The following is a 14,177-nucleotide window of genomic DNA, read 5'->3' as shown; positions in this document are numbered from 1 at the left end:
GTATAAGAGACCAATAGCAAAGAGGCTGGGCTATGGGACACTCTGTAGTCTGAAGACACCACGCTACAAGACTCCAGCTTGCCTGACTCAACCAGTGCAGTCAAATGCCTATGCCAGTGGCTAGGTGAGTGTGGCATAGATGAGAGCTATCTGGCTAAATCAAAATAAGCCTGGAATGACATTGGTAGATTGGGGAAAGCAAATGGCAGTTGAGGATATCTGCCCCACCATGTGTTTCTGCCATTTGTGACTTGAGTTCACAATCTGGGGGTACTTTTGGATCACCAGTAGGGATGTTAGATATCATGTAATTGAATAGTCATGTAACCACAAAGTATTATCAGTCACCTGACTATCTGATAGTCGACAGGGACAGCAGCCAGTGTGCTCCTAGCCCCACTCCTAGTGAGCCTCCTGCCACTCTGCGCTGCTGCCTCTCTATGAGGGTGCAGGGTGCCAGGTAGGAGCTGGTCCGCAAGGGAAGCCAGTTTAAAAGCCTATCCGAGGCAGTAGTAGCGGAAAAGTGTGTGTGTGTGTGGGGGGGGGGGGGGGAGGAGGAGAAAGAGAGAAGCAGGTAGATCCAGTGCTTGTGCTTGCTTGCTTAAAGCCAGCTCCTCATGGGCACCAGCTCTTACTCCCTCCCCCTTGCTGCCTCTGATTCAGTGCTCCAGGATCTAGGTTGGCTGCCTGTGGCTTTAAAGTGGTGCTCTTTCTTTTTATTAACATAAGGCCCTGAACGGCTTGGATCCTGGCTACCTACAAGACTGTCTCTCCTTGTAATACCGTCACCACTCTGCTGCAGTCAGCAGAGCTGCTTGAGAGCTGTGCTACCAGGGCTCCAACAGAAAGGGTTATTGGAAAGAGGTCCTCTGTACATGAGCTTAAACCTGGGCCTTCTTGGCTGGAAATAATACCTTGAGGGCACACTGGAAGGCCCATCTCTGTACCCAACCATTTGGGGAAGAAGCAGCATGCTAAGGGCTGATACCTGTGGAGAAAGAGTATTGTTTGAATTTGTTTTTATGGTGTTTGGGCATTTTCTTAACTGGGGCAGTGGATTATTTCTGAATTGACCACATTTTTGACCCCTAGAGATTAGGACACAGGTTTTTATTTTCTTACAAATCTAAAGTAAGTACATATTATAATGCCAAATGACAGCCGCACCTCCAAAATGGCTGCACTGCTTGATTAACAATTTTAAGAATGTGAAACAAAAAAACACACACACATAAAAAAAGTTACTGCTTCTCTGCTCTTTCAAAGGGGCAACATATTTCTTTGCTTCATTGTCCATAATACCTATTTACAGAGAATAAACCATGGATACAATCCCCCTTCAAAGCACAAGCTATCAAGCAGCTCAAAATGCATGACACTAAGTGAATTTCTAATGCATAGTTCAAGATTCAACCTCATGCTGCAAGTATAACAGAGAAGATATGGTGCAGTGCACAATGATTCCACACGTTCCAGGGGTGTTTCTGCCTCACTGAGGAAGCACTCCTCACTTTAAAGAGTTAAGCTTGTGGCTAGTTGTCACCCTATCCGGGACTCAGCAGGAGAGAAGAGAGGTTGAAGTTTAGGTGATTAGAAGCACCACTGAAAATCACACTTGATGCTCTGCACTACACTTTTTTTCAAATATTTTGTCATTTGTTTATAGCTCACATGAACACCAGGAGCGTGGGAAACATGAAAAAGGGCAGAACCATGTGGCAGAGAATCCTAAAGAGTAGCTGGGGAATTGCAGACAAACATGGAGAGATCAGATGTTTAAAAAGAAAGTCTTGTATTTATGGTGAGGAAAGACAACACAGATCCAACAGGAGGGGATCAGATCCAATACTGACATCCATCACATTAAAATGACTTCATTTTCATCAAGATCCTGTAGTTCTACCTACTTCTCAGAGAGAAGAGGAATCAGGACTGAAAGATTAGGAAGGAGCTGGTTTGTGACAGGATCTCTATTTTTAGACGTGCTCTACACTATTACAAAAATGTGAAACCCATTGTAGTGGAACATCCACCAGGATTTAAATAGTCTTGCATAAGTCACATGAAGCTAACACCACTAATAAGATCAAGATGTCAAATGAAAATCAGACACAAGGCAATAGCTCCTGAGCTATGGATGATGCATTCATTGGCCTGACCCACGCAATACTGATTCAGATGTTCCACAGGTTGGAAAGTATTTTTTCTGGTTTCTGAGCTGTATCCTGCACTAGCAGGACAAGGAGAAAAATATCAAATTAAACCTGATTATGAATATTGTTATAATTCAGGGTTCAACTACAGCAGTGTTTCTTAAACTCACAGGTATGCCGTGACCTCTTCATTGTTTTTGTCTTTTTTTGGTCTGACAACAATTATTTTTTTAAGAAAATGTTCATAGGTGTTCCGCATAAAAAAATACTATTGTTTGGTGTGCCGTGGTCTCAAAAAGTTTAAGAAACACTCAACTACAGCAACTCATTAGGATACAGAACTAGATGGAATGCTGGGTGATCTGCTACGGCAATTTCTGTGCTCCTAGGATTCCAGCATCTTTCTCATATCAACTATTCCCAGTTGTGGCTCCTAATTCCCCACAAAATGGATATCTTTTAAATGTATTGCACAGGGACAGATTGTTGAGTGTAGCAGACTGAGGGTTGAAAGTTTCCTAACAAGCAATGTCTTGGGATCAGAGAGCCCAAAAGAGGGCCACCCTTGGGAACCTGTTTAAAACCGAACACACTGCAGCCACCTGCACTGTTAGGGCTAGGGTGCAACCCTTGATAGATCAGGTCCTGCTACGCAGTACACCAGTGGTCTTCCATGTGACTACATATGAAGCAGTGCATGTTGAGGTCCAAAGGGGCCTGTATGGAAGAGGATGACAGCCATGGAGTATCACTGGCTATCCAGCCACACACTGCCCGTCCTGAGCCTACAGCTCCAATTACTACTTGTGCCGTTGAAATGTTAGATGAGGAATCAATTGCTACCACTGGATTGCAGGATAATCTGCCTTCTGCTATACTCTTTCTTACTTTGAGAGACAGCCATCTGAGTGACGTCCATGGACACGCAATACTAGTTCACACTCAATGCACACAATATGGCATCCATACAGCTTAATGAAAACTGAAAGGTCTCTCTTACCTGGGAATGCATTGATATCAATGACTGCATGCTGGCCAGTTTGATTGTTAATGATAATGTCAATCCCAAAGAGGGAAACCCCCAGCGCCTGTCTCAGTGCCTTGGATATCTCCCGGATGACGTCATCATTTGGCCGTTCAAACACACCTTCGATTTTATCCAGCTACAGTGAAAAAGACAAAGAGAAACCACTGAGGGGCTCTGAAGTGGGCTCTCTTTTCAGTGTATGTATTATTTACAGAGCTTCCCTGTTCTACATCCTCTAGGACCCAACTGCAGGGAAGCCCATTGCACGAAAGAATGAACGAAAGAAGCCAAAAGAACTTTTCTGTGATTCTGCATCCGGTATATATTAAAAATCAGACTCACAGAGTACAACAGAAGAGCTTGATTCTCTATTTGTTAAACTGATTTTACACTGACGTAATTCCATGGAGATCAATGGATACACACACCAACACAAAACTGAATGGAGAATTAGGCCCAGTATCTTAAATATTAGACATAAATTTTAAAAGAAAAAGAAAAGCGAAGCCTCTGCTTCTGCACTGCAGCTTTTCTGCCTTTCATCCTGTACTGTAACAAGGTCGGGTCAGAGGCATACAATGTGAGCCCTAGATTAAGGCGGTCTTTTTTCCCCTGGGTAAACTGGCAGGGGCTGGCCTAGAACTAGTAGGAACTTTCCAGAAGCAGTCAGAGCAATCAGGCCAGTTAGAACACCTGGTGCTAATTAGGAGCCTTGCCCAGCTAAGCAGGCAGGCTAATCAGACCACCTGGGGCCAATCAAGAACCAGTTGAAACTGGTTTAAAAGGGTTCCTCTTCTGGTAGTTCAGAGGCATGCATAAAGCAAGCAGCAGCCAAAGAACTGAGAGGGAGAGGAGTCTAGGTGAGAGCTGGAATCTGCATGGCAGGAAGAGTGTGTTGGAGGAGCAGGATAAATTGCTCAGGTACCAGAGGAAAGGCACAGGGAGGGATTGTTTGGGGAAGTGGCCCACGGAAGTAGTTGCCAGATGAGGAGTAAAACAAACCCCATCTGTTACTGCTGCATTAGGGTCCCTGGGCTGGAACCCGGAATAGTGGGTGGGCCCAGGTTTCTCCCCTAGCCCTTCTCACACCAGTACAGAGTCTGTCCCTAGCTAGGGAGACCAGGACTAGAGGGGTTTCACCCCCATATTATGGACTAGCCTGTGATGAGTATGGCTCAGTAGGCTGTGAACCCTCCCTCTCCTGAAGAGAAAGAGGCCATGTGGTGGGACACAGCGAGCCTCTGAGGCCAAACACTATCTGCCAGAAGTGGCACAGCCAGAGCTCTGCCATAGTGCATTTGTTAAGCCAATATAAAATTAAACTCGTCTGCAGGGATTGATAAATGGCTGACAAGGAGAATTACTTAAGAGAAGATGTTAAGGTGCATTACTACTTTGCTCAGTGTTTTGGGGCACTGCTCAGGACAGTGACTTAATAAGAGAGGTCTCTTGTATGGGTTAGAAGTCTCAGGTCACTTTGAAGGTGAAATTTAACCTCCCTCATTTCTTAGCAAAGAGACTGAGCCATACAAGTACAGTTTTGTGTATAGAACAGCTGTGTACGCATCCAAAACATAAGCATAAACATTAACTCATCACAAAATTTAGCCACTGGAAGGGATTTATGATTAATTCATTGTCACCAATAACATTTAGCGTGCCAATTAGTGGTACTTTAGTCACTAAGTTAATCTTCTGACTACAAACCAACTAGACAAAAAAGAGAAGAATATGGAAACACACTACAGGCCCAGTCCTGCTAGACTATTTCAAAGGGAGTTGAGAGTGCTCAGCACCATACAGGAGATGGTCTTACCATAGCTATTAACAGCGCTAGACAAACACAGTAAGGGTGTGTTTGGAGTTAGGGTACTCTGTCAAAGAAATAGGGGAGGCCTACTGGACCGAGCTCAGGAGTGCATAGATGCTTGGGCAACTCCCTTGACTTCTCTGCTTTGCATTTTCCCTGTTTGTCAAATGGGGATAACATTGCCTTACCTCACAGGAGTGCTTAAAGGATTCAGTAAGGCTTATCAAGCTCTCATGAGATGAAAGGTACTAGAAATGATTACTCAAGACCTTTCCTTTCCCCAGCTGGACTAGCTTTCATTTGAGGTAAAATGCCACAAAGCAGCAGACAGACAGACATGCAGCAGCATTTCTGCTTCCACAACAGAAAGGAGAAAAACTTTGTAAGGGATATTAAAGGATGCTTTAAATTATGCTGGTTCTAAGCAGCAAACAATGTCAATTTACTAGCCGGGAGCTAACAGCATAATTTATATGCAAGAGTCACCACTATTTATTAATAGTTTAAGAGATTAGTTTTCTGTCAGACTTGAGTACTTACTGCTGTTAAGACAGAGGAGGATTCTGGCTTCGACACATTGTGGCTGTTGAAAAATATTGATTCTCTATCTGCAATTAAAAAGGAAATTATAAATGAATTAGCACTTGGATTTAAATTTTTAGAAGATTTGTTTATACCATATGTAACACTAGGTGGCAGTGCAGCCCAGGGAATTAATCCTGCTCAATAGCTGAAAACATCTTTATGTTATCGTGTGTGGGGGGGGGGGGGGGGGGGGGGGGGGGCATGGATTAGCCTTCATATTACAATCTCTCTGAGTCTCTGGCCCAAGCTGGGGAAGCCAATGACCCAACCACCAGACCAAATTTGTTAATGAATCCCAGTTATGGGCCACCTAGGCATGTCACACATATACTAAGATGACAGCTCTGTCATGCAAGGCTTCTTCTTGCACCTAGGCACCTGCCCATGACAGAAAACCTAGTCTGAGTCCCACACAGCTTCCAAATGTGAAGACATAGAACAGGTAAAGTGTGTGTCTGCCTGTGAGGGTAAAATACAGAACTGTTTCTGCAGTCAAGTTCATTAAAGAATATTTTCTGTAAGATAATTAAATCATTCGTAGGACATTGTTAGGAATTAAAGTAACCATTCAACTGGAAATGTACAAGATTTCATTTACATGACAGATGGGGGGGGGGGGGAGAGAATATTTTACGGTTGGACTAGAGACACTCAAGTAAGTGCAGGGGACATGTAAATTATACCTCTCTGTACCCAAGGTGGACCCCCATGACCCAGAGGAGGGTAAGCAGTCTTGTTGCCACCTAGATTCCCTTAGGGATTCTACTCACAGGCAGGAAGGGCCTTTAATTTGAAGACACCACAGCAGCCCTGCTATGGAGGCTGTTCAGGGAATTGTATTAGCACAGGGGTTCTCAGACTGCATTGCACCATGATCCCCTGCTGACAATAAAAAATACTAAATCCCCCCAGGAAGGAGAGACTGAAGTCCGAGCCAGCTTGAGTTCTGCCCCTGCAATGGGGGCTGGGGCCAAAGGGCTTCAGTCCCAGGTAGGGGTCCTGTAACTTAAGCCCTGATGCCCAAGTCTCAAGCCTGGGTGATGGAACTCAGACTTCCTGGAGCCAAACCAAAACCTAAGCCAGCCCTAGTGACCCCAATGAAAGAGAGGCATGACCCACTTTGGTGTCCTGACCCACTGTTTGAGAGCCACTATATTAGCACATCCTCTGGCCCTGCAACCCCCTTCCCCCCCCCCCGAAAGGCAATTTACTCTCCTACAGGGCCCCTCCAGGAGAGGGGATGTTGTGATAGCTTTCCATCATGACAACCTGTTCTCTTGGGCTTACCAGAGGCCACCACCCTGTGTACGTAAAGCCAGAAGTCAATCTGGAACAGCACCAAAGCACACGGAGTGCTGAATGTGTAGGGTTATCACACATTTGCTGTGTGATATAAGGTATATTTCTATGGGGCTGCTCCCTCTTCAGACTGGACCAAGGCAGCTAATCAGCCACAGGATTGTTGTACTTCATCATAGGAAAGATGCAGGAATCACAGGAGGCAAAGCAAAAACAATCTGTGAGCTTTGGCAACAAGCTAGAAAGCGGTATTCAAGATTAGAGGCAGGTGGTAAGTCCTAGATTTAATTCATCTGTGGCCTTTTTTCAGTGGGGCTCAGCAGTGGTCTCTTCCAGAGATGGGGTGCTCAGCAGCTCTGAAAGTCAGCAAGGGTGTGCTTAGCTATCCATAACCATGCACATCCCTGAGAAGCATGGGAAGCTTAGAGTTACACTTGGGCAAAAATGGCGGGACACAACCAAATCTGACCTAGCTGAGGCAGAAAAATCCCACTGCAAAGACTTGGAGTTTAACTGCAGAGCTGAGGCCCTTCGCCTCAGGAAAACACAATGCAAGATGCACTTTAAAATATAAGCTTTTTAAATAAAGTGAATGTCAAGGTAAGTCCCAAGTTATTGTTTCAAAAGAGACTCATCCCTTCTAGAGTTCCACATGACCTTTCTAACCAATGCAATCCTTCTAGCCAGAGGAAAGAATGCCAGACAGGAGTGCAGGGAGCACGAAAAAAGGCAGAAGCAAAGAAGCAGCCCCTGAAGGAAAAAGGCAAACCTCCCACAAGCCCCTGAAGGAAAATGACAAACCTCCCAAAAGCTCTCTAGTAAGGATGCTGTCTGGCCAGCTTCATTCTTCTTGTTCCAGTGCTAATCACTGAAGGAGGAAGTAATGCTCAGGGGCTAAGGCAGTGGGCAGGCAATAATTCTTGATGGGGAAGGCTTTTGGTAAGATTTTGGTAAGTGGGGCCTGGGATGGAGGTTGGGTACAGAAGGGAGATCAGATTAGGGGACTGGAGTGCAGGAGAAGGTGTGGGGTCTGAAAGGGAGTTTGAGTGAAGGAGGGGAACTGAGACCTAGAGGCAGAGGATTGGAGTGCAGGGTCTGGTAGAGGATATGGTGCAAGAGAGAATTATGGCCTGGGGGAGAAGTTTAGGAGAGGATGAAAAGTCTGTGATAGGGAGAGTGCAGAGGGTCTATTTACATCTTTGCCCAAGTGTAACTCTAAGCTGCCCATGCATCTCAGGGATGTGCATGGTTATGGATAGCTAAGCACACCCTTGCTGATTTTCAGAGCTGCTGAGCACCCCATCTCTGGGAGAGACCACTGCTGAGCCCCACTGAAAAAAGGCCACAGATGAATTAAATCTAAGATTACCACCTGCCTCTAATCTTGAATACTGCTTTCTAGCTTGATGGAAGGGAATGGAGTGCTGGGTCCAAGAGGGGGTATGGGTGCAAGAGAAGATTCTGGTCTGGGAAGGGGTTTAGGAGGGGCTGCAGGGTCTGGGAGGGAAGCAGAAGAGTACCCACGGCAGGCTCTGGCAAGAGGTGCTTACACCTAGGCAACTTCCAGCCAGCAGCCCCAGACCACTGACTGGCTCTCTGAGCTGTGGGGGAGGAGGCTGCCCCCTCCAGCAAAATCTCTTGGCACCTATTGGCAGGTTTCCAGCCAACAGAAACAGAGATGGGGGGGGAAGGGGGGAGAGCCTATTGAAGCCTCTTCCTCCCCCACCACACCACAGCATAGAGTCACAGGGAGCAGTTAGCCACTTTGACTGCAGGGGCAGGCGCAGGCCAGATCAAAAGGCTTGGCAGGCAGTATCTTGCCCACCCCTGAGCTAGGGCCAAGCAGCAGAAATTCAAATATCCTGACTCTGCTCCTACTCTATAAGGATTCACATTTCTGTAGTCAGCTACTGCAGACTCTTGAAACAGTCAGACCTGCTTGATCCCTTGTTTCTAACATGTCCCTTGCCAGCAGTGGATTTTGAGCCAAGAAATCCAGACTTGGAATCCAGAGATTCATTCAAACCAGTGTGCAAATTTCATTTTTAAAAGGGGTTCAAAGTATCTTTAAAATATTAGACTACTAACCTAAATGTCTGCATTAATGCACTGTCCTTCATACACATGCCTTAAAATTAGTTGATACTTCAGTACATTTCCCTAATGCTAATTTCACTATTTCTTTCATACTAGTCCCATTGCTAAACTTTTTCTGATTCCTATGATCAAATGAATGTAGTTCTCAATTCCTCAGTCTTCCCAACAGAAAGCTGTTCTTCTTCCAAAAAGGAAATTCCAGCAGACTCAATTAATACCCTTCAAACTTGTGTTGATTTATAACTGTAGCTATTGATAACTACAGGAGGACTATTAGCCAAGTAGTTCTATTCTGCTTATCCCAAAAATAGTTGCCAAGTGGAACCAAATGAAAATAATCAACTATTTTCCCTGAGAATTTCAAGAACTGGCCTTTACATCTATAAACCAAGAGGCTCCTGCACGGGAGAACTCAACTGTTCGTACTTTAAACACACACACAAAATGAACAAGGTAAAGTCGGGGCAGGAAGTTCCAAATTGATGGAATCCAGGAATTTCCCTCTATCTTGCCATTATAACTCAAGAGCAAATGACAAATGGAAATACTGAGTGTTTAGAGAGTTTCTAGTAAAGCACCTTTCTCCACTTCCACAATGACATAAAACACAGCTTTTAACAGATTGAAGATTCAGGTTAATTTCACAAACATTTACTATAACAATATGTATTCCAGTGCAGATGAGTTATCTCCCTTCCTGTTGAAATAACACAGAGGAGGAAGTACAGCATGTAAAAAAAGCAGATGCTTTAATTTTAGCAGCCTATTCAAAAACATTTTTCATTCAGGAACTCTGCCGCCAAAGGCCTCTGAGCACTTGCTAGCAGTTCAGCTGGTGCATGCAGGCACTTTACCTGAAATGCCTGCTGAGAAGTTCTTTAAAGATGGTCTTTTTACCACAGTGTAGGACTCCCCGACCACAAACACTTTATACAGCACAGCGTTGTGATTGATGAAACTCTGAATCACACAGGGGGGCCGGATGGCCTTGAGGCCTTCTTGGTTGAATATGATTGCCATCTGAAATACAAAATGCAAACAGTTCTCTCCACAAGGATTTGAGCTTTCATTTATTTCCCATTTTTCTGTTGTCTGGTTGAACTATGTGATGTGGGAGAAAATCTATTCAGGGATAATCACCAAGAGCAATCCCCTCTCAGCAACTAGCTTCTCTTTTATTACATTTACTGCAGCAATAAGCCTAAGTCCCTAAGGGTGTTATCAGCACAGCTTTCAGTTGCACACATCATTTTAAATTAAGATTCTTTTAAATATGTAGAATAGCATTTGATCATTCTCAGTTATGCAAGCATCTCAATTTCATTTTTAATTTAAAAATCAATAAAATACCTGAGTGACAGAACCTGGAAAATACCCATCAGATTATGCAGGGAATTAGAGATATGGAAAAATAGAGGCAGGCATCAGGTCATCCTGACCCTCTTTGCCAATGAGGTTCAGCTGTTTCTCTAAAAAGATGGTTTGGTCCAGTTTTAAATCTTCCAATCAACTGGGGTTTCTGCCGCTTCACTGACAAATTCTCTCTGAATCTAACCACCTTCACTGCTAAGAAATGCTCAGCCAACATTTGCCTTGGTTCAGGTTTCAACCCAAATGAAGAGCCCTGTTAGATGAGTGACACAGGCTGGGAAGAAATACGCCACAGAGAAAGCCATTTATTTATGGGCTCAATGAGGAAGAGCAGCTGGCTCAAACCTAGCCCTTGTAAGATGGAAGTGATGCTGACGGGTAAAGGACACACTCTGTAGAGCCACCAGAATCCATATCACATGATATTCGACTATACTTGGGCACCCTGGTTAAGTCACTGGTCAGAAATCTCATTAAAATCTTTAATTAGCTTTAAGGCTATGCCCTCTCCTTGCGGGCAAAACCCTGGCTGCAGTGATCCATGATCTTGTCTCTTGGGAGAGGGACTACTAGTTTTTCTCTTGAGTTCAGCTTAGTCCAGAATAATGCCCACAGAGTTTTAGTGATTAGTCCTAGGTCACAATGGCAGAGTTCAAAACACAGTCTATGAGTCCTGACTGAATCCCCCTCAAACTAGATTGCCATTTCTCATCATAAACTCTCTGACTCCTTGCTTGCATTCCACAATTAGCTAGATTTCAGCAAAGTCAGGATAACCGAAGGGATTTTACAAATGACACTCCATGGAACACTTTCTCCTCTATGTGTACTTCTCTATTTGATTTACATTGTACTCTTAGTTTGTGAAGCTATATTTGAATTCATGTTAGCTTTCTACTTCATTCCTGTATAATAAGATGATAAATATTTCAACAAAAAGCAATACTTTAAAAAACAGGCAAAAATCTAGATAAGATAAGCAATGGAATGAGTATAAACTTATAACTAAAAGGCTGAGAACATGTTTGTCTATCTGTTTATTATTCTGTTTTCTTCTATATCTGGCAGACCATATTAAATTATATAATTATCTGCATGTGTAAACAAACAGGAGATTCTCTACCATTTTCTGAGTGAAAGTTAGTGCATGTAGCCAATGCCTATTTGCAACTGAGTTTTTTACTCGATCGTTATTCTACTACTTAGCAGCCTATCTTATTTGTGCATGCTAATCACCTCTGCAAGTAGTCGTCTGTAACCAAACTGGGTGGGGCCTCCATATACAACCCCAGGATTGTACAGGGAGGGTCAGCATTTTGCCTAAGGCATCAGAGAGGACAATGAACTATAATTACTTCCTTCCGATCCTGTGCTCAAGCCACTTGACATGCTACTTTCATCAAACACAACATCCCATGCTTCTTGAGCAGCCATTTCCCACATACAGCTATGACAGGACAGACTGCCATCAGATAGTAAATGAGCCCTAATACTCCCCCTAGGAATGTGGCAACTTCAAAAATGGGTCTACGCCAGAGGGACTGAAGTGTCATGCAGGACCTCAGGCATTGCTGAGGACACCAACCTGTGCACTAATAATCAGCTTCCATGAAAAGCCACAGCAGTATAACTCTATTCGAGCATCACATCTTGCAGATGATGGGATGCTAGCAGAAAACTTAAATAAGTCAGTACTTTTCATGAGAATGGCAAGGAGGGGATCATCAAAGCACTGAAAGTCCAAGCTTTACTCATTGGGCACTGAAGCTTTGTGCATTTCATGTGGCAGTTATAGTAGAGCCAGGAGCAGGGTCACAAAAATCAGATCTCCTCCAGCAGAGCAGTACCTGAAAAGCTGAGTGGCCAGCAACTATCTGGCACTCCCTTAAACAAGGTCCTTTGGGAGTTATGTGCCTTTTGTCTTTGTAAAGAGGATGTATGGTCTATGTAAAAAAATAATGACCTCTTTAACAGAGAATACTGGTCACTCATTTTGTGAACAGGCGCCATGTTCCTTTAGATCTGCAGTTCGCTCCAGGGCCCTTCGTTCTCAAAGGTGCTGGGGTAACAGCAGCAGATTTTAGAAAGCATCTTGAAACATATATGTGGCCATAGATAAGGAAAGGAAAAAGGAAACCTTCATTCACAAGGAATAGGGCCTGGATTCTCATAGTGGGTTTGGAGGAGGAGGGTGGAAGGAAAGCTATAGGAGAGTAAACTGAAATAGGGTTTCTCCACCTCTATGGTCAAGATTCTGGAAAAGATGCGGGTACTTCACCTCAGTTCCCTATATTTATGGCTAGTTAAATGCACAAGAGACTCACTTTCCTCTGGAATATAGTCATTTCAGTTATGGCCACCTCCCTGACAGGGCAGGGAAGGAGGTTCTTCTCCCAGGCAATCCTTTCCACTCCCCCTTCCACCTCATGAAGGGGTGAGCCTATGTGTGGCTCTGTGCCTATTTTCTTTTCCCTTTTCCTTCCCCTAGCCATGAAGAGGAGTGTGAGAGCTGCCTCTCCTCCCCACCCACTTCTCACCAAAGAGAAGAAATTGGGCAGCCCTTCCACCCTGAAAGAGAGGATCAAAGGCTCCATATGTAAGGGGACTGTTAGCCTCTTATTAAAACTCAGTGGGAGTTTTTTGTTGGCCAGCTCCCAGTACCAAAAGGGGAAGGGTCCATGAGAGTGACAGTCCCCGGGGACAATGGAAAGAGGCCAACACTCCAGGTCAGCCCAACTGACAGGTCGGACAGGCCAATGAGGAAATTAGAAGGCCAGGTCCCATCGTCTGTGTGAGCTGGGATTTTCTGGGTCTCAGAAAAAAGGAGAGAGCGCTAAGAAGCAGCAAAAAGAGCAAGCTGTGCTAAGACACAGACCTGCAGTGACAGAGCCCCCCACACACACAGCCCAAGGAGTGCAAACTGTGCTGAGAGGCAGACCTGCAGTGACCAGAGAACCAAAGGGGTCAGAGAAGCAATGCAAGGAGCTGGAGACTGGCAAAGCAACCTAGTCTGCAGCTGGGTGTGGTGAGCAGCTGGGACCAGCAAAGTGGGGGGAGAGGCTCTGGGCAGGGAGACACCACCAGCCAAGAGACCTTGCAGGCCAGACTTGGAGAGGGATTGTAACTCCAACTGGGAGAAGGGTCCTGCCACCCAGAGCCTGAGGCTATGTGGTCACTGCCAGAGCAAGCATGTCCAACCTGCAGCCCCCTCTGCAGCACAGCCAGGGCCTGAGAAAGAGCCCTGGGACATATAAGGAACAGACTGTGAACGGTCCTTACACGCTGCAGACTGCGGTTTGCGATGTCTCTGTGCTACAGAGTGGGACTGTGTGTTCTCTTAACTGCTCTCATTTTTTCCTTAATTTTTTTCTTTTTAATCTGTTGCTGTTTAATAAATTGTATTCGCTTTGAACTGTATGTAAGGATCAGTGGGTCAAGAACGCATCCAGTGTGAAGATAGCACCCCCGAGTGGGAACACCCTAGCCCCTGCCCTAAGTGGATTAAGCCCCAGAAAACCTGGGCCCAGCCTTGTTGGGATTTTGAGAACTCTTCTACTCAGGAGAGTGGAAAGGAAGCCCTTAGGGTCAGGGAGGCCTTTGGGTAAAAGAAGTGGGAGCGGGGACTCAGATCCTTTCACTGGTCCATTTCACTGAGGGGCTACATCTACACTGGTGGCTTCTTGTGCAAGAACAGCTGTTCTTGTGCAAAAACTTGCCGGGTGTCTACACTGCACGTGCATTCTTGCACAAGTAAATTTACAGTCTAGCGTTGGAAAACAGGGCTTCTTCTGGAAGAGTTATTACTCTCCCCACAAGGAATAAGCCCTCTTGTGCA

The 14,177-nt window shown here is 44.9% G+C and overlaps 1 protein-coding gene across 1 annotated transcript in view; it reads right to left on the bottom strand.

Moving 5' to 3' along the window:
* The window catches only part of ITPK1 (inositol-tetrakisphosphate 1-kinase), a 216,562-nt gene that overhangs the window by 12,040 nt on the left and 190,345 nt on the right, over positions 1 to 14,177 (bottom strand). The window contains exons 7-9 of the mRNA XM_006133665.4: positions 9,826 to 9,991; positions 5,531 to 5,598; positions 3,154 to 3,316 (exon numbers count right to left, since the gene is read on the bottom strand). Coding sequence (XP_006133727.1) covers positions 3,154 to 3,316; positions 5,531 to 5,598; positions 9,826 to 9,991 — 397 coding nt within the window. The remainder of the gene's footprint in view (positions 1 to 3,153; positions 3,317 to 5,530; positions 5,599 to 9,825; positions 9,992 to 14,177) is intronic.

This window comes from Pelodiscus sinensis, chromosome 4 (genome assembly GCF_049634645.1).
Source record: "Pelodiscus sinensis isolate JC-2024 chromosome 4, ASM4963464v1, whole genome shotgun sequence".
Taxonomy (NCBI): domain Eukaryota; kingdom Metazoa; phylum Chordata; order Testudines; family Trionychidae; genus Pelodiscus; species Pelodiscus sinensis.
Note: the sequence above shows the minus strand (reverse complement) of the source record. Positions and strands in the feature narration are given on the sequence as shown.